General features: G+C 44.6%; 1 protein-coding gene across 4 annotated transcripts in view; it reads right to left on the reverse strand.

The window, feature by feature from the left end:
* Positions 1–248: 248 nt before the first annotated feature.
* Positions 249–19,206, reverse strand: part of LOC113987100 — a 30,188-nt gene continuing 11,230 nt past the window's right edge. For all 4 annotated transcript variants that reach the window (XM_027719439.2, XM_027719431.2, XM_027719451.2 and 1 more), the window contains exons 3-9: positions 12,224–12,385; positions 9,514–9,700; positions 8,349–8,500; positions 7,120–7,146; positions 5,491–5,609; positions 1,591–1,710; positions 249–1,085 (exon numbers count right to left, since the gene is read on the reverse strand). In XM_027719439.2, coding sequence (XP_027575240.1) covers positions 1,614–1,710; positions 5,491–5,609; positions 7,120–7,146; positions 8,349–8,500; positions 9,514–9,700; positions 12,224–12,385 — 744 coding nt within the window. In that variant the 3' untranslated portion in view covers positions 249–1,085; positions 1,591–1,613. The remainder of the gene's footprint in view (positions 1,086–1,590; positions 1,711–5,490; positions 5,610–7,119; positions 7,147–8,348; positions 8,501–9,513; positions 9,701–12,223; positions 12,386–19,206) is intronic.

A 19,206-nucleotide genomic window follows, 5' to 3' on the forward strand; every position in this document is an offset into this window, starting at 1 on the left:
ACAAGTGTATCCCAAAAGAGCAGCAGTTTATAAAGAATGTATTTGAATAACTGCCTTGCAGCTCTGCTCTCCTTCTCACCTTTTCCCATCAGAGACTGCTGGCTGAGCCACACAGCAGCATGACTGCTCCACCTACAGCCTCAGGCTCTCACCTGCACAGACAGAGGACTTAAATGTAACTTAAAAGTAGGAATTCAAGCCTGGTGTCCCACCTTGCCCCTCCCCCTGCCGCCAAAAAAAAAAAAAAAAAAAAAAAAAAAAGGAAAGAAAAATTAAAAGACTGGTAGCACAAGAGTTGGGCTGCCCAGTGAAGCAGAGGCATTGCCCTGGGTGTGCCCTGCAGTCTCTGGAAAGGCTGATTCCTGCATTACCTCTCACTCTGGTCTCTACAATGAGCATGCACAATGCCAGCTTCTGTGTAGGGTAGTACTGGAGTCTGGGGGCCCCTGCAGAAGGAGTAGGCTCACAGGATGGGAAGCTAGTCCTGGATTAAGGAATGACTTCAGCTTTACACACTTGGTTTTCCTGTTGGATTCAAGCAAAATGGCACAGCTGGCCATATGCTGCTCTGAAGGGAGGAGCTGTGCTGGGGACAAGCAGAGACTGCAACTCAGACCCCCAGAAGGAGGAGGCTCTCCTTTCAGCAGCCACTTCTGCACTGGGCAAGGAATCCCTGGCACTCCTTTAGATGATGCTGTGTCCCATAAAGCTTACATTTATTTCACCTGGAGAAAGTCCCCAGAAAGCAATGACAGTTTAAAAGCTTCAGTGTTTCAGGTAGTTCTGTTCCTAACCCAGACTGGAGGAAGAATTTCTGAGTCTTAAAAGTCTCTGTTGGTTATGTTGCTATGATGCTAATAGAAATTTTCATCCATGACTTTTGTAAATACACTTCAAGTTCAGGAGCGAAGCCAAACATAGCTGAGGATGCCTCTGCCCACAGACCCTTCTCAACCTCCCCCTTCCCTCTTTCCCTTTCCATGCTCAAATCAGAGTTGCTCTGTTGACAACTGTAGGATGCAGATTGCACAAAGTAACCCTGGAGTTCTTGGTTTTGTGTCCTTTGGTGTTCTCATGTTGCCTTTCTGAAACAGAAACATACAGTGAATGTGAGATTAGGGAGAGTTTTTCTGCATTTAACCGGTAGGCTGAGTTGGGAAGGTGGCAGATGAAACAGAGGCTGGTTCTCATTTAGTCTTTATTAGGGACAGATTGTCTCTTTCCCAAGACATCTGGTTGGTTTATTATTTGGGAGTCTTTTGACTGACTGTAGGTAAATGAATTTGGTGCTATTTTTTATTTTTTGTAAAAAGGCTGTGTGATGTAGCCTGTATGACTACAGTTACCTTTAAATTGTGGGTTAAAATAAAAAAACCCAACAAACCAAAAACTGGAGGACTATAAAAATGAAGATATAGGGGCCAGTCATCAGCAGGTGTAAACCCATATAATCTGAACTTCAAAAATGAGACCTGTTGCTGTCTTTGCATGATGGACTGTGTCTGGAAGAAGGAACAGGACTACCTCATTTCTGTGCTGAGAAGAGGCAAAAAAATCCCCCAACCCACAAGGAAACACATGCTGCTTTACCTTGTTCCATTTGACTCGTGTTATCAGAAAGGCCACATGTTTTCATTCTTTGTATTTTGTCCCAGAATGATCATGGAGTTCCTCTCAGTTTTCTTCAGCTCCGAAGACATAATATCTGGCCTTAGCAAATGGAAAAATACAATTGAATTTGACAGGGGTCAGAATGCATGGCTGTGTTTTTAACGTTAATATGCTGTGCATATGTACCCAACATCCAAGCTGTACCCAAAGCAGCTCCCTCTTCTCCAGTCTGAAATTCCAAAACAGATGCTGTCCAAATATTTGTGGCAGCGTGCAAAAAAAGAGAGAGCCACAAAATGCAGCACTTGGCATGGAGTCACACTAATGGATGGACACAAACATCATTTTGTTGAGAGCAACCAGTATTTTCTGCCTAGCTAGCAGCCAGGGCACAGACTCATGATTCAATGTCACAGTGAAGTTAAAAATTCTGGCCTGAAGTAGTAAATAGGAAATTAAGTGTTTTGAAGAGCAACACTAAGCTAGCTGCTGTGGACTGTCTCCAGCCTATTTTTTTGTTCATTATTTATTACACATGATTGAAATAAGTATAATATATCCTGTTTGGTTGAAATTACTTAGCTTAGGCCTCCAGGACTTGTGTCCTTTTAGAATACCTTCTAAACATTTTTTAAAATAGCTTCTGTTTAAGAAAGAAAAGCTCTAGTTTGGGGTTTTTTTTAAGCAGTATTTGAAAGTTATTTACAGAAAATAAATGGCTATTTACTTCAAATATTTGATTTGAAAAATTTTCAACTGAAAGTCCTGACTGATGTGGTGCAGACTCTTTTTGTTGTCAACTACTATTTTGGTTTTTATCTAAATGTTGCATGTTTTCCTGTTTGTTCAGCTCTTAGTTCTTTTACAATGGGATGGTCAAACTTCTGCATTGATGATGTTCTTTAATTCTTTGTCTGTTTCTCAACACTGAGCACAGGGATCTCCCTTAGTAGTAATTTCCCAAGTGAAAAGCAGTGTTCAGACCTGGGTCTGAGGTTCTAGGGACCTTTTCAACCTTTGCTGTACAGTACTGAAGATAGGGGTTTGTAATACAAGAGCTGCACTTGTCATTCCTTAATGACTTTGCCCTAACCACAAAGTAGGTGTCATACAGCAGCAAGCTTTTGGTGGCTTCAAACTGAAACTATTATCTTTACCATGAAAAATACTGTATTTGAGGCTAGCTCATGCCCATGCAGCTGTATTAAAGCTATAGCTCCCATAGAGAGCCAGGTGGGTATGTCTGCACAGGAATGTCAGGAGGGGATTGCTCAAAGCTGCTCACATCAGGTCCTGTCCTGGAAAGCTGGGTCCATGTGCTGCCTAAGTTCATAACACCATGCTCAAGTCAGTCATCAGCCTGTTCTGCCCCTTTGCACAAAATAGATGTTGCTTTGCAGGAATAAATGTACTAGCAGGAAAAAGAAAATGAAATGAAAACCTGAGCCTGTTTAGAACAATGTATGACAAACCACTGAGTCCTGTGCCAGTATGTTTACCTTGGCAGGCCCCCCTCTCTCCTGCTAAAAGAACCAAGTTCTCTCTCTACTATGAGAATTCTTTTGTGGATGTTTAAAACAAAAAGAAAAAAAGGAGACAGAAAAGAAAAACAAAACAACTGCCCTGGAGTAGATCATTCATCATACACAGAGTGGGAGCATAAAAGGGGATTTGCTTTGACCTAGTTACAAAAACAAAAACAAAGAGACTTTCTCTAATTGCCCAAATGACTCAAGTGGGACTGGGTGTCAAAAGCAACAAACTCTTCTTCCTTGGGAGCTGTGTTAATATAGGGCACCGAGATCCAGCCTGTTCCAGTTTGAGACCTGGAGCCCAAGGAAGCCCGGGTAAGCAAAAGCCAGCCAGCTCCATATGCCTGCACGTATAAACAGGACTAGGAGCCAGGACAAACATGTTTCATAAATTATAACAAAGACAGTGGCTTTAAATGCTGAGAGTATCAGGCCTTCAAGGTTTGCTTTGCCAAGAGCTACAGATGAGTGAGACCTTCTCGCTTTACAAAGGGTCTGTCTTTCTGTCCAGCAGCATTTGCCAGCCTGTCATTGATCCATTAAGCCTAACTTTCTATTTCATAGGAGCCTGAAGGCAACTGCATATCCAAATGCCACGTGACCAAGGTGCCCAAATTTTCCAGGTCAGTGTCAGTACATTGTTATTGCTGGGTTTGGGGTAAAAAGAACAAGATCAAATACAGATAGGGCTAGGGAATAAGGAAATGGAGGCAGATAAAGGGGCATAAGTAGAGCCAAGGGGTCCATGTAGATATACACGAGAAGAAAGTTAGTGAAAGAAAAGGCCATTCATCAGCTATAGAAAGCAGCCTGGAAAAATCAGTGTACAAGATGTCTGGGGCTGCCCAGTTACAACCAGGTAAAAAATTGTCCATTTGGCATCTCACTGTATAGCATTTCCATGACAGCCATAGTTCTCATGGAAATTTCTAGGGAGCTAGAATTTCTGTTAGGAGCTATTGGGCTGGCCCTTTTTTGGAAGTATATCAGTTTAGGCACCTGAAGATCTAGCCTTCAATTCTCATGCAGAAAGCACTGGCACTGGCCTCTGTGCTGCAGGGAAAAAGCCAAGCAGGAGGTTAAAGAGACAGAACTTTTCTGAAACCCAAATAAAGTCCTGATTCTATTGAGGTTTAGAGGAAAGGTTCACAGGAGTTTGTATTTTTTCCCCAGCTGGTTCACCATCTATTTTAGATGGAACTGTTTGATCTCTTTCTGCTTTGTGTTTCTTTCAGTTTCCCAAACAATAGGAGGAAGTTCGCCTGTTACGTGTGCTTGGGCCCCAACCAAGCTTTTCCCAGCTGGAAAAGTCACTCCATGAACTACAGAGGGGTTTTTTTGAGCTGTAATTACAAGATTCCCAGTTCCCTTATGTATTTTGTAAGGTAGGTACAGGCTGTCTTAAGGGGAACAATAGGACATTCCTGAGTGCTTAAACAACTGCTGTTTCCCTACCATCACCCCCTCTAAAACCTGAGGAGGGCTTAAGCACATTTGAGCTGTTCTGCCCAAGGTTACTGAGACCTCAGCTGAAAAAACATACAGGGAGGTGCACAGCTCCATGTAATGCTCCTGCTTTGGTGAGTAAGATACCCAGGCTCTTCCTGTTACCTGATTATATACACAAACACTCCAAATTCATCAGACTAGCTGGGAGAACTTGGCAAGCACACTGGGAATATCTGTACAAGGGGTAGCTGGCAGCACTGTCAGATAGACGTGCACCACACAGTACAGCTCAGAGGCCAGCCTGTAACTAGCCTGGTAGACAAGCTTGTCTACGGGACCAGCATGGAACCCTTAATAGAAATAAGACCTCGTGCTTGACCCAAATATTCATCTACAGCAACAAGCAGGTCCCACTCATGAGCATATGCTCAGTAAACTTCATCTCCCTTCCTCTGACAGGAAACCATCCCGCTGATCCTGACTGTCCCATCCCATCACACATCAGGTGCCATATTGGTTACTGTTCACTGGATGAAAGGTGGGAAAGTGGACAAAGGAGAGCATTAACCTTGACTGTAATGCTTAGGAGGGAGCAGAAAGACAAGTAATTAGACTACAGAGTGGCTCTGGCTAATTGTCATCATCCCCTTGTCCTGCTGGGGGGCAAGCACCATCTTTTAGGGACCCTAATACTTCCATTATTCTTACACAGGTAACATCAAGTTGGGATCTTAGAGCATCTGGGCACTAAGGAAGCAAATGGCACTACTGGCCACGACCAGCATATGCAATGGAGAGAAGGTAAGGAGTGGTCTTCTCCAGGCATCAACAACGAGAGGTAAATCTTCTATCACCTCCTCCCAACACTGAGTGAAAATCTCCCGTAGCATTGCCTCACCTGTACAACTGTGGGCAGGACCTCTTCAGAGCAGCAGAGGTCAGTCCCAGCTTGTTCTGATTTCTCAACCGTGTCTTTCTCATAAGATCTCTCATTCTCCCCCAAGCATGGCTCTCACCCTAGGGAGCAAAAAGAAACCACAACTTGAAAGACCAGTGGCAAATTGCTGGCAGACCTCATCTGGCCAACATATGATACTTTGGGGTACTCCAGGGTGGTGGGAAGAGGGCAACTTCTTTCAGACAGATAGGGGGCAGGTCCCACAAAAGAATTTTTAACACTGTGCAATGATACCTAGTGGCCAGCCTGTACCTATACAGGAAACAAGGAGACAGGATGGAAGAATTGTGAGTAACACCATCCTTTTTTTGTATTTTGTTTGGTAACATTTCCCTGTCTAGGACGCTGCTGTTCTATTTGACTTCAGGGTTCAGAGAGTGAGGGCACCTCAGTGGTGAGTGCTAAGTAGCTGCCTAAGGGCAGTTTTACCCTATTGTTATACTGTACTAAAGGAAAAGATCTGTTTGGTTTCCTATCTACTCACATGCACCCAGGGGGCCTTTACAACAAAACCCAAAAAAGTAGTTTGACTCTCTTATCCTTTCTATTAGGCCAGGTGCACTGTTATCAGCCCTTTTCAAGGTGGTGACTTTTGTGGACCATGAATTAGAAGAGATCAGGCTTTTTTTTCCCCTGTCACGTCTGCAAGCCACAGCTATTGGGCCCTTACATTTGAAATGCTAATAGAGATTATCAGGAGGTCAGGGAGTCTCTGGAGGCCATCCCTAATGTTTATTCTCTCCAGGCTGAGGTCATCTGGACTCCTGAACTAAAAGGAGCTAAGCATCAAAAATTTTAATGTTCTTTTTCTATATTGTTTTAAATTTCCTAAAGTGATGGCTGGAAGACTTTGGGAACAGAACAAAAATGATCATGCCCCAGAACTAGCATAACGGGTAGAAACGATTCCCATTTCACTAAAGTTCTCAAACCATTATCACGGTTGGAGTATTGTTTTGCCCTGTCCCAAGGTTCCTGCCCACTGTGCCACCTGCAGAGCCATTACTACAGGAGTTGTGGCCACTTTGAGAGCACAACCTGGCAGCTGCCCAGCCACACGTACCAGCCCCAGCAGTGCCTACTGCAGTAACTGCTTGGGGCTCTACAAAGTTTTCAGTTCAAAACTTCAGATGAGGTCACAGGCTCAGCTGAGAACTGCAACACAAGATTCTGTGCTATTGAGTTAATTGCCTGTAAACGAGACTGTTTACTCATGGAAATAGCAAACCTTTGTGTTTACTACTAGGATTAATGTGTGCTGTAACAGGGTTTTGGAGGCCTCGGCAGTTAGTCCCTCGTTGTGCTGGTGCTGTCTCAGAAAAGCAAGAACAGCTGATACCGCAGAAAGCCTGAGCAGTTGCCTGCTCCTGAGGGCTGTCGTCTGCAGTGGGGGTGGCAGAACAAGGGGCCACACGGGTAAGTCATAATACTTGTGTGTCTGTTACTTTGATAGTAAACTTCGGGAGTCAACAAACCTCTTTTGTTCAAGTACAATGCTGTGCAGTACAGCAGCTTGGTCCCTGATAATGCAGGCACAAGTTAAAAATATTCTGCAAAGACAGTACGTACCGAGATGTTCTTGCTGACATCCAGACCCTAAAAACAAAAGGCAAATACATTGATAAATAACAAGCCAGTGAGACCATCTCCCATTGTTGGCAAAAGACTAGGCTTTGTTCTCAGCTCTGCCCTGGCATATACCCATAGCCTTGGTCAAGTCCTTTATCTCTTTACTGTTCAGTCTCTCACATGTGTGATAATCCCTTCTTTCTTTTACCACCTCTCATCTCTCTTTTGTATTTAGACTGCCAGTTCATGTCTATAGTACTTAGTACCCTTAGGATGAGCGTAGCAGACAGAATTCCAATACAGTAGGAATAAATGGGGCATTTCATGTTCAGGTTACAAAATCTAATACTAAGTGACAATACTAAGGTGTGATGTAACAAAAGAGCATGGATCTTGTTCTTCAGTCCTGTGAAGTCATCAGGACTTTCCGTGTGCTTAAAATACTCTGTAAACTGGCTGGACACGAGCCAGAACATGGAGCACCTTTCAGAATTCAGCCTTAATTTGATTTCTGAAGTTCATCGAAGTGTTTGTGACCTATTTCCAACTTCAGGGTGGAAATTTCATGAGAAGGTCTTTCCCATGAGAGACCTACTCCTTCCTCTTTCCTGTTGGGCTGGGAATATTCTGATTAGAGTCTCTGTGCTGGCATTTCAGCACTTCTGATCCCCACCGGAACATGAAAGTGCTGAGGCAGCCACAAACAATGGGAAAGAAAGGGAGAGGAAAGCACTCATCCTGGCTCCCTTGGACTTCAGAGCCATGGATTCCCTAAGATATGCTTTGGGGACTGGAGCTAATTACATTGATATACTGCTAGTCTAGTAGTAAGTGTGGCCAGCTAAGGATTGATCCACTAAAATTTTTTTATGTGGTCATGAATGCTTGGTTTAATCTCACTAACATCAGTAGTGAAGATACTTATGACAGAGTCTACACACTGAGCTGTTTGGAGTTAGTGAGGGCTAAAACCCATGCTGCTCTCTGCAGTGTTCCCCTCCCCTGCACCAGTGATCCATTTGTGCCTTTCTTGGCCTAAAGGCAGTCCTTCATTTAAATCTGGGAGTAGAGGGACACAGACCACCCTGGCCCTCACTGCCCCAGCCCTGCTTGATAGCAGACAGGTTGGTTTGTTCCCCTGGTACCCCACACTCATCTGCCTGAGCAGAACTTCTCTCTGCTTCTCCCATAGGTCCCACTCAGGGTCTGCCTTCAAGCTTATCACTCACCTTTCTTACTGAAGGGTCCTTTGACGGAAAAGCCTGTCCCTCAGCCATACTGCCAGCTTCTCTGAACTCATTCTCCTTGTTCCTGTTGTTTGATGACTTCCTGAGCCCCACCATCAACTGGCTCTTTCCTGATTCCGAGTCTCTCTCGCTTCCTGCAATAAAATGCAAGGACTTGCTCACTTTTCTTAGCAGTGTCCTGCTAGGATGGCCTCTGGGCAGTGCTTCCAGCAAGTTACGACTCCAGATGGGATGAGAACGCTAAGGACTTAAAGATGGGATGAGACTACGTGTGTCTTCATGCCACACTGCAGTGGAGAAAAGGTTAATGCTCTAATAAAGTGCCTGACCATGGCAGGACTTTCTAAGGGTTTCTTCGTGATCTTATTTTCCTTCCAAGCCTGCTCTGAAAGTGCCAGGAAAGGATAATTTTGAGCCTCAGCACTAGAGATCCCTAAGGCCAGTTATACCCTGACTCAGTCCTCCTAGGAGGTGTGCTGAGGTTCTGGGTTTCACTGGGTATTAGAGACAGGCTGAAGTCCAAGGTTTGAAATAAACTCATTAGCCTCACTTAGTGAGTTGGTTGACATCTAACATTGGATCCAGACTTTTCATCTGGCTTTATCATCAGTAGGCTGAGCCCAGTCTTTCTCAGCCTTCTGGGAAAGTTGGTCTCTGATCCAAGCTTTGCAGCTGGGGCTTATTTCCACTTGGTCTGTAGAACAAGTCATCCTCCAGGAATGTGTTCTGTGCCTACTTGAGAGGGTAGGAGACTAACAACAGGCTTAAGGCTTTCCATCTTAGATCAAATCCTACCTTGCCTGGGAAGATTTTAAAGCCACACAGAGGGGCTCCACTAATGGGCCCATTTGGGCATGCTAAGTTTCCAAAAGAAAGACCTATTTTATAATGCATTTATCCTGATCTTTCTAGCCACAGCTGCAGAGCAAAAAGCCCTGATTCACACAAGTGAAGCAGCCAGTGTTAAAATCCTAGGTATAGACAAAGCATTTTAAATTGCTTCTCTTGGATTTCCAGCTAAGGTTTAGTTCTACTAACACCTTGCTCTGTCCCCATCTGTCTTTCCTAGGGAGAAGAAAGTGGCTGGTCAGCTTATTTGACCAAGTGGTGGCAAACAGGAGGGCAGGTTAGGCATATCTGAACTCACCATTGCAGCTGCTCAGCTTTTCAGTGTTCGCTCCTATTTCTGGAATGATGGAAAGATCAGATGGGTTTCCAGTCTGAACCAAGAGGCTGTGAGGTCTGCTCCTCCCAGCAAACATTGTTTTAATGTCTTGATGTGAGCTGAGGAAGATGCTGGCAGCTCCACAGGAGCAATGCTGCAGAAGGTATTCCTATATCAGACAAAAAGAAAGTATGCAGGCTTTCAGGCTGCAACAGCCTCAGGTAACTGGGCAGCGTGATAGCACAGACAAATTGCAATCATTCCAGCCCAGGGATGTCCATCCTTGTCCTGAGACCCACTAGAACCCAGACAAATTATTTAATTTTCTAAAAGGCTGAGAAGCCTGGAGTTGGTAATACAGAGTTTTCATGGATTCATTAGCATTTAACTTAAATTGCCCGATACTAAGCATCTTTTTGGTTTGTTTCCTAGGAAGAACTGAATACAAGTGTCTAAACACAGAGCTGCACAGCTAAGGCATTAGTGTAAATAAACAGATCCATTATAACAATGACTCAAATTTTAAGATAATGTTATTTGTTTTGGAACGTGCACAGACAACAATATCTTGTATTTTTGTTGGTGGGATGCCACAGTTCTCTTGCATTTTATCAGTCAGATTGACTGTATGTGGTATTTCAGCCAGTGTACTTCTGCTGTAGCTTGTGGGGCAGAAAGGGGAGATTTTCTACCTTGCATGACCATGTTGCACAAGAATTTAGTAGGGCAGGAAGCAAGAAGAGTTTTATCCAGCCGAAGCAGAAAAGGAACCACACTGTTTATTGGTTTTGGAACCAGGACAGGCCAACACCAGTTTAGCTCCTCTGGAGACAAGCAATTGACAGTTTCAATGTCACTTCTCATCTGGTTATGTTGTCACAACAGCATGGCACTTTGCGTTACTTATACCTTTGGGAGGTGCTTTGAAAATCTGATGAAAGATGCTGGGTTTGGCCCATGGTATTATAGATTTCCCTGTAAAGCAAAGAATGGGGAGCAACACTGTTCCCTTTGTGTCCCAGGATCGAAGTGTCATCAGTCTCTGTGGTGATGTCTGTACTACTCTCAAGAACAGCATTGGGAGCACTGGTTACCTACAATCCTCATGACCAGCTCTTAATACCACACTAACCAATCTCTGCTTTGGGGGTTGTGTCTTCCTGAGCCATGGCTGGGACATGGAAACCTTTCCATGCTCATGAAGAGTGAACATAGTTTGTAAAGGAGCCTTTGGAATCCCTCCAAAAATATGATGTGGACAGCAATCTTCACGTCCCATGCCAAATGGGGTAGTAGTGTTCCTCTTCTACACAGAGGGGCTATGACTAAAGAACAAAATGGCAGAGAGCTGCTCAAATATAGGAGATGCAGGCACCACAGAGATACCTGGGAGAGCATCCAGTTTGGTAGAGCACACGGCAAGTGCTGAATGTTACAACTGGGGATCCAGTTCCCCACTGAACAGTATGGGACAAATGCATCTCCAAAGGCACTGCTGAGAGATCTTGAAGAGTACCAAAAAGATCAAAGTTTGAAATATTTAAATGAAAGCACGGTGCCTTTCATTTCAGTGGGAGCTGGGGAGGGGGCACATACACCAGATGAGTTTGCAGCTTGGAAGAGTTACTTTGAGCAATGACTCACAATTGTAAAGCTCCAGGAAATGTGTTAACAATTCCCAGGCTCTATGTAGGAGGCTGCATTCCTCTGAGCATGAGATGGGTACATGGAAATTACGAGCTACTTTGCTCTGCAACCTGACTCAGAACTTGGCTTTGGCTCTGAGGAGGAGTCAGTCACCTACTGCAGATCTAGTCCCAGCAGGTGGGAGAGCAGCACCAGGGGAAGAATGACGCTATCGGGAGAATAAAAGACTCGCCACAGCACAGCTGGGAAGAAATAGTTGAGTGTGACAAACTCCTTCTGTTCCTTTGGGGAGTGATAAAATAAATAGAAAAGCAGGGGAGGAAGAAAGCTGGAAACCTTGTGTGGTGGCTGAAGAAAAAAAAAAAGAGAAGTAGAGGTGGGGTAGAGCTGAACAAAATATGCGGGGGCAAAAAAATGCTGTTTAGGTGGACACTGAAATGATTTGCAAATTTCAGTCAAATTCCTCAGCTAGCTCTGGCTGATAAAAATGACAAATGGGAACACTGAGATGTTTTGTGTCAGAGATTCTTCATCTGGCAGCTCAGAAGCACAAGAAGGGAAAGAAAACATGGAGTTGGGTAGTAGCACCACTACTTCTCTTTCCCATTGTATCGTTTTGTGAGAAATTCTGGGATTTTGACATTTGAAGGAAGAAATATCTCTTAATTCAAAACACAATTGCTAAGGAGGTCTGCAGATTTCGTTTTGATAGCACTGAGGAGAGGAGATGTGTTCCTGGGAAGTTTACAACTGTAGAGAAGTAAAAGCTAATGACTTAAGAGCTGGCCATCGCATGAGGTGAGAGGGGTGCTTTTTAAGTCAACAGAAGCAAGCACATCTGGGAAGCAAAATTGAACAGGAACAGAAACCCAAGCCCACGCTCAGGAAACTAAGCCCATTGTGGTGGGCAAGAGTTCCCTGAAGACCAAAGTATCCAGCCCAGGTGGGTGATGGATCTGGTAAATTAGCATCTTCCCTCACACAGAACTTTCCATCTGGGCCATGACTATATAATTTAATGGAAGATGCTATGGTGTCTGCTTACCTCTTTTAACTGGCACATCTTCTGCTCTTTCTGCAAGCTGCACACCTGTTTTTGGAGACGCAGGTTGTGCTCCTGCAGCTGCCCAATCTTTTCAATCAGTTGGCAAATGTGTTCTAGGTATCCCAGACCAGATCCCAGGGCTTTGCTGTTACCTTGGTTCACCTGCAAAGACAATGCATCTTGGACCATGGAGTAACAACAGAGCAATTCTTACTAGCAGCTAAGAGACCTACACACTCCTTACAGTCATGTGTGCTTCCTCTTGCAAGGGACTTTGGTCATAGACAGATTTGAGCTACAGCATTGCTTGCTGGAGCTCTTTTCTGGATTACTCAGCAATATCCACCATCAGAGGGACTCCTGACTGATCACAGCCTGACACAGAGGAAAACCTCACGACAACTTGTTTCTAGTTCCACCTCTCAGGCTAATTTTTCTCTTTTAGTACACACAGGACCCTTACAAACAAATATGATTCTACTGTATGGTATAGATGGCTGGGGCTAGTATGGCTCACTTAGCCCATAGTCCTCAGTGCAAATCATGCTTATGTGTACTGAGGTTGAGCTTGGCTCCTACCCAAAGGCACGTATCTGCAGGTTGCATTGATTTGCTGCACTGTGGCCAACCTGAGGGTACATTTTGTCTGATGTACTCCGACTGGTACATCACAAGTGAGTCTCTAAGAGAGACGTGTGTCTGAACCAAGCTGCCAAAGAGAAAGAACATCTTTCCACTGGTCTTTACCAGATGCAAACTTACATCCCTGTTGTTGTTTTCTCAGTCTTTAAGAGATGCCCAAAGAAAGTCTGCAGGATCAACTTTGCTGTCTGGCTGTAGTAGGATAATCTCTACTACCACTCTCTCTTCACCTGCCGGAGTCTCACTGCTGCTCAGCCGAAGGCAGTGCCAGAGACTGAAATCCTGTGGGAGGGGAAAGGCAATGATGCTTCCCTGCCCCCTGCTCTGCACCTCACCATTTCTGGTCCCAGGACTTCCCTGTGCACAGCAAGTGTCCTCCCCTGTGCCGTGAGCAGGCTGTGTCGAACGTGATGCAAACAAACACATGCAGAGGCTCACTTCCACCTTGGCGCTGCCTGCTGATGTGCGTGTGATATCAGTAAGTAAAATAAGCTTCGATCTTTACAAAAGCAGTGCTCTAAGTTTATCTTACTTCAAAAAATAAGTTCCCTCTACAAAAGCAGGAAGCTTACTCTGTCTCCTTTCCCACAACAATCTACATTTTTGGGGAAATGCCAGCCTTAGGACTCTTCCTGTCTTTTCATTATGTCAGAAAGCTCATGGTGTGTTCAAAAATAATCAACATTAGGATTTACTTCTTTTTAAACAAATGATGATACAACGTTATTTATAAACAGGTATTATTATATCCAGATGGTTTTGTGTCTGAGGTTGGGACAGAGGTTGTTGACTCCAAGCCAACCAGTCATTCATATTCACGATTTTTTGTTTCCTCTCAGGCAGAGCCTGCAGAAGTGATGGCAAGACAAAAGTTACTCAGCCACGAAACTGAGTACTCAGTGTGGCTGTGCAGCGAGAAGGAGCACAGCCCCAGGACCCAAAGGGAGACCAAAGCCTGTGTGGTGTCCGGTGAGAAAAGCTTGAATCAAAAGCACTATAACCAACATATCTGAAAGCAGCTAGGGATTTGGGGGTGCCTAGCTTCAGAAGCATGATTTTCAGAAAGTACATGAGTATCAGCTTCTGAAAATTTGGCCATTTTGAGCAGTCCTGAAATGAATAGCAATTTTTTGTATGCTGTCCCAATGGGTTGTCAGATGTTCCTCATTAGCCTTGAAAATATAAGTTTTCTGCCACACTGCACCCTCTTTTTGCACATCTAGCAACTCCCCTTCCTGCCAGTTTGCTTTTGCATGACTGTTGGCACGTCTATTGCCTTAAGGAGTCACTGAGCCAAATCTAACTCCTTATATCTGTGGAAACAAAAGGGGAGGGTACAAGGGACAGAGGAGGTCTTGGAGAAGAGGATGATATAAAATATTTAGTTCTAACTTAGATTGCAGAAAAAGCATGAAGCATTTGTGACCTCTTTCAGTTAGAGATCCTCTTTTTGTTTGTCCTGTACTTAATGCTGTACGGTCCTGCTTCATGTCTGCAGCTGCTAGGTTGGTACGGCAAAATGGGCAGGGTGAAGAGAAGAGAAGGTGGCCCTGATTTCCAGTGCTCTGTGTCTAGGGCTGAAGGCACTGGAAAGAAAAGGTGTATTTGGGGCAGACATGGAGAAAATCTGGCTTCTAGCAAAAGTTAGACAGAACTTCTAACTCCTGAGAGTAAATTCAGGTGCCCAGAAAATGAGAGGGAAAAGGTGCAGAGTAGTTGCTCCAGGTCTTAGGTGGATCTACTCCTGCAGAGGACCTAAACCAGACTGAAGGTTGGACTCAATATGCTAAAGACCCCAGACAGAGGAAACAGCCAGCTTTCAGAGGCTGCTTAGGGCAGGCAGTTTGGCCTATTTGATAGGAAATTTATCTGCATTTTATTGAAGTGATCCCAGAAAGTGCAAATGAGCAAGAGGAAAATCAGGCAGAGCCTCCTGTGCCCGCACATTCCTGCAGGGCCAACCACCTCAGTGGTCAGCATGCAAGAGTAGAAACTTTTGGGGGGGGCTTGCTTCACCTGGCTTGCCCTGACACAGAGCCTGTTTAGCTTCAGAATTGCTCAGATGTGGTAGGCGTTTGATACAGAAAATTTGTGCAATGTAGCTGGTTTCCCCCAAAACAATTGCACAGAGAGGGCCTCTCTAGGAACCCTTCAAGGACTTCGTTTTTCCATAGACTAGAAATACCTAAACAGCCCTTGATATCTTCTGGTGATACCAAGTGCATAGAACCTGGTCTGTCCTATTCTGGTCTAAATATTTTCCTTTCAGCACCTGAGACAGTTTTATGCTAGTAGTGAACAGTAAGGAACCATAGAAAAACTGCAAACATTTTCCAGGATGAGTCTCTTCCACTTTCTGTCCTTCCAGTTGAAGCTTCCCAAAATATTCACCTAACAAGACCGAATTTTTTCCCACTCCACACATGGGAGTTATCAAGTAGTGTTGGAACAAAAGCTGTATGCCCATTTTTGAGCTGATGAAACCTACAAAGAAGGAAAAACACCTTGCCTACTTTTCTGCAAGGTAAAGATGAGAAGGATCAGACAGACACAATTTATGAATCGAATGGTTGAAGTTGCTCTAGGAAAGTAACGATATAATGTATAAGTAGGTGCCAGATTTTGCTTTTAGGTACATGAGACTGAGCCAGACCCTCATCTGGAAGAAAAGGAGTCAAAGGCACTCAGCTATGCTGTGCTGAGTTACTTCCATTACAGTTTTGACCCTGCAGAGTTGAGGTGCACTACACTGACTTTACACCTGTGTAACTAAAAAGAGATCTCTGCCCTTGTCAGTGCTCACCTGAGTAAGTTTTGGGGACAGCTTCTCAGTACATGTGTCTCTGGCAATAAACCATTACAGTTGTGCTGGCCCACAGATTTCTTAGGAAGTTTAAAAATACAGGATCAGTATCTGCACTGGGAACTATGGCTAATCCAGAGCCCTCCAGGCAATATTTTGACTAGTGTAAAATCACTTTTCCTCTGAGGCTACCCAAGTTGCAGAGGTGGAAGCCTGTCTCTCTTGTCTGTGTAACATTGTGCTCACTGCAGCATCTGAGAACTACAAAGATTTGAAGTTCAGTGGGAGATGCAAGAATGACAGTTGCTTTCAAGCCCCTTGTCCAATTGATCTATAATCAAAATCTGTATTTCTGGTCATCTAATCAGCAGTTTTCCTGCCTCATTTCAGCCATTATCTGTTACTTGGATACACATGGTGTGCTTTTCGTCAGTTGGGCTCAATGGAAAACTGTCCTGGGCTGGACCTGGCAGCAGGAGTTTAAGGTGATGGGCAGCTTGCAGGGGAAGATTTTCTTCATTCAGACAAGAGCTCACTGATGTATTTTGCATTGACTTAGGTTTCTGCACTTCACGCAATGCTCTTCACTTTCTCTTGTGGATAGTTTTTAGTTATACTGTGCTCCATCCTCCCATAAATCCCTCATTGCGTGCTCTTGCCACATTAGCATGGCCGGTACAGAGGCAGCACAGTCACTGCACCGACTGCCACCAAGGAACATAATTATGAACCTCCCATCACGGACTCGGAGCGACTGATTAGCGACGCCACAGGCTGAGCGGGAAGCATTTGTCACTGAAAGCTGACAGCACCAGGAGCCTTGTGAATAACAGGAAAGAGAGGGATTGTGCTGTATATTTCTGAGTGCTCCACCCTGCTGTCCAGGAGGGGCTGTGCTTGCTGATAGCTTCTGATTTCCTCTGAGCAGCATGCACAGGCTATGGGGATGACCATCACAGGTTGCCCTATTCTTCCCCTGAACCATACCACTCTGTAGAGAAGCATTTTGACTGCTTTGGCCCAGGATAAATTGCACTGCATGAATAATGGGGTTTTTTTCATTTAATGATGACAATGTTCCCACCCTCTCTCTTCGTCTAGGATATGGGCTGGCTTTAAATGTAAACTTTATGAAGTGTGAGGAAATGTTTGTAAAGCAAAAGCATCAAAAGCTATGTATCTTCAAACTGACCCTGAACATTTAATTTTGATTAAAAGGAAATGCTTTTATTTAGGCTTCAAAGTTCTTTCTCTTGTTGTTTGACAGCTTCTACTTTCTTTCATCTTTCCAAATGCAGGCAAATTTCAAAATAACAATAGTTCAAAACAAAAGATCAGAAAGTTTTGTTTAAGAAATGCTGGACTGAAATGATTTGATGTATATTTTCAGCCAAAGCTATTCACCAACTGAATCCAAATGGTCAAAACATTTGGTCATTTCCAGTCTCTCTTTTTCAGTATTTTCCTTCCTGTTCTCTTGGAAGAGGCCTCAGCAGTGAGGGAGGTCAGGAGGACATTAAGGGGCAACCTCATCCAGAGACTGAATCCTTGCTGGGCTGTGGTGAGCTGGTAAGTGCAGCGCTGTTGGCATTGCCACAGCCAGCTGGGCTAGGGAAACTCAACTGTTCTCCTCTCACATAAAAGCTCTATTCCCAAAACAAGCAACAGAACTGAGGAAGTTGCTGTCACCTATAATTAAATAATGCTGTCACTTAGCATTAAATATAAGCCAGTGTAAGCATGTCTATCAACATTATTGCAGCAGGAATTGATTTGATGGAGCAATTTGGTTGGCCATGTTCTTGCCAAGCAGGGCGGGCATACCCTGTACTGGCCTGATTTCTTTCAGACAACACTGATTGCATTTCTAGAGGTATCTGAGTCCCTCAGAAGACATCAGGCCATAGAAGAGATTGGCTTCTAAGTACCATGTTGTGTCTTGGGACAGGTTACAGGCAAATGTGAAAACCACAGAGTATGCCTGAAGCAGAGCCTCAGCTGGGATGAACCAAGATGGATTCGTCAGCTGCATGGACAGATGATCATCTGGACATTGCTTCTGAGCAAGTCTCACTGTGTCCCACCTCTGTTATATGACAGTAAAGGCAGGTCAGCCTTGTGCAGATTTGGTGAGGGCAGAAGGCTCTGCAGCTACAAGAGGCTGTCCTGATGTTCTGAGGCACACAGAGCAGCACCAGCCACAGGGCTGTGCAGCAGCCAGTGGGCATTTCTTGTCCCAGTCAGCCTGAGTGCTACCTGGCATCCCAGCAGTTTAGAGTGCTGCTCTTGAGATACAGCAGCCTGGAGGTGCTCTGTGAAGAGGGGCAAACTTCCTTAGCATCTAGGTCACAGCTGTATTTATACAGCTCAAAAAACAAAGACAGAAAAGTGCTCTGGGGCACAGAGCTTTAGCACTCAGCCAGTGAGGATATTAAAAAGGAGGGGAGATAAGCCACCAAGAGCTTCATTTCCTCTTCAGCTTCTTTCTAATTTATTCTCGTGTTTATTTAAATGCTCTGCTTTGGGAAACTGAGACTCCATTTCACAAAGTATTTAAAAGAATTTCACAGGCATAAAGAGCTGTCAGACAAGACCAATCTGGCTGCAAACCCTCCAGAGTGCAACAGAGAATTTAGGTAACTTTTTATGAAGTCTCCTTATGGTCAGACTCTGCTGCTCTGATCCTTTCTTGAACTCTCTGCCACACGAACAGATCGCTGACTGTTTGGGATCTGTGAGAAATAGGTATCTGTCTTCTGCCATGTGTGAGACAGCTCTGGGGAGGAAGAGACTGCTCAGATGGATTGTGTGTTGCTTGTACTGCCTTGATATGCAATGTTAACAGAGATGGGACATCTCTGACCTTTCTTGCTGCTTGAGAGGGTTTGGCATGCTGGAGAGGAAGTCCAGCGCCTGATAGTTCATGGCTGGGGCAGAGAGGTCATGGTTAAATTGTATGCACAGCACACATCACTTGCTACTTGGCTTCCTCCCACCCATCTCCCATTCCAATTCATCGCTATTACTGCAATGAATGCCCTAAAAAGAAATCCCCACTATGCACGGTTTGATGCTGGTTCCTGGAATCCACTGCAGTGGGCAGACAAGGCAGGGACCTGTCACCACTTCAGCAGCATGAGCCTTCAGGCAAAGCACTGGGGTGAGTGCTTGCCAGCATCTGCTATGGGAGAAGGTGCACAGAAGAGCTTTTTATTCTCCCATCAGTAGCACAGTGTCCTCAGCAATAGGGAATAGAGGAACTATGGAATGGGACAACCTGCTGAAATTATGTCTTTGCAGTTTGGTCCATCACAGCTGTGCTCGTGAGTTAAAATGGCATCTCCAGCTCCAGCCCTGCAAAGATCTGAATTTGTGCATTAGCTCCCTGCTCATATATTATTTGGGAGAGCTGGCTCAAGAGGACACAACAGGCCTGGACAGAAATGAAATATCCCTTAGACAAGTTCTGTCCAAATTTCAGTGTCCCAACAGCAGTCCAGCTGTTCCCAGGGATGATGACTAAGTTCACAACCTTCAT

The sequence above is a fragment of the Pipra filicauda genome, unplaced genomic scaffold (assembly GCF_003945595.2).
Source record: "Pipra filicauda isolate LSUMZ 115617 unplaced genomic scaffold, ASM394559v2 scaffold96_size2947999_pilon, whole genome shotgun sequence".
Taxonomy (NCBI): Eukaryota; Metazoa; Chordata; class Aves; order Passeriformes; family Pipridae; genus Pipra; species Pipra filicauda.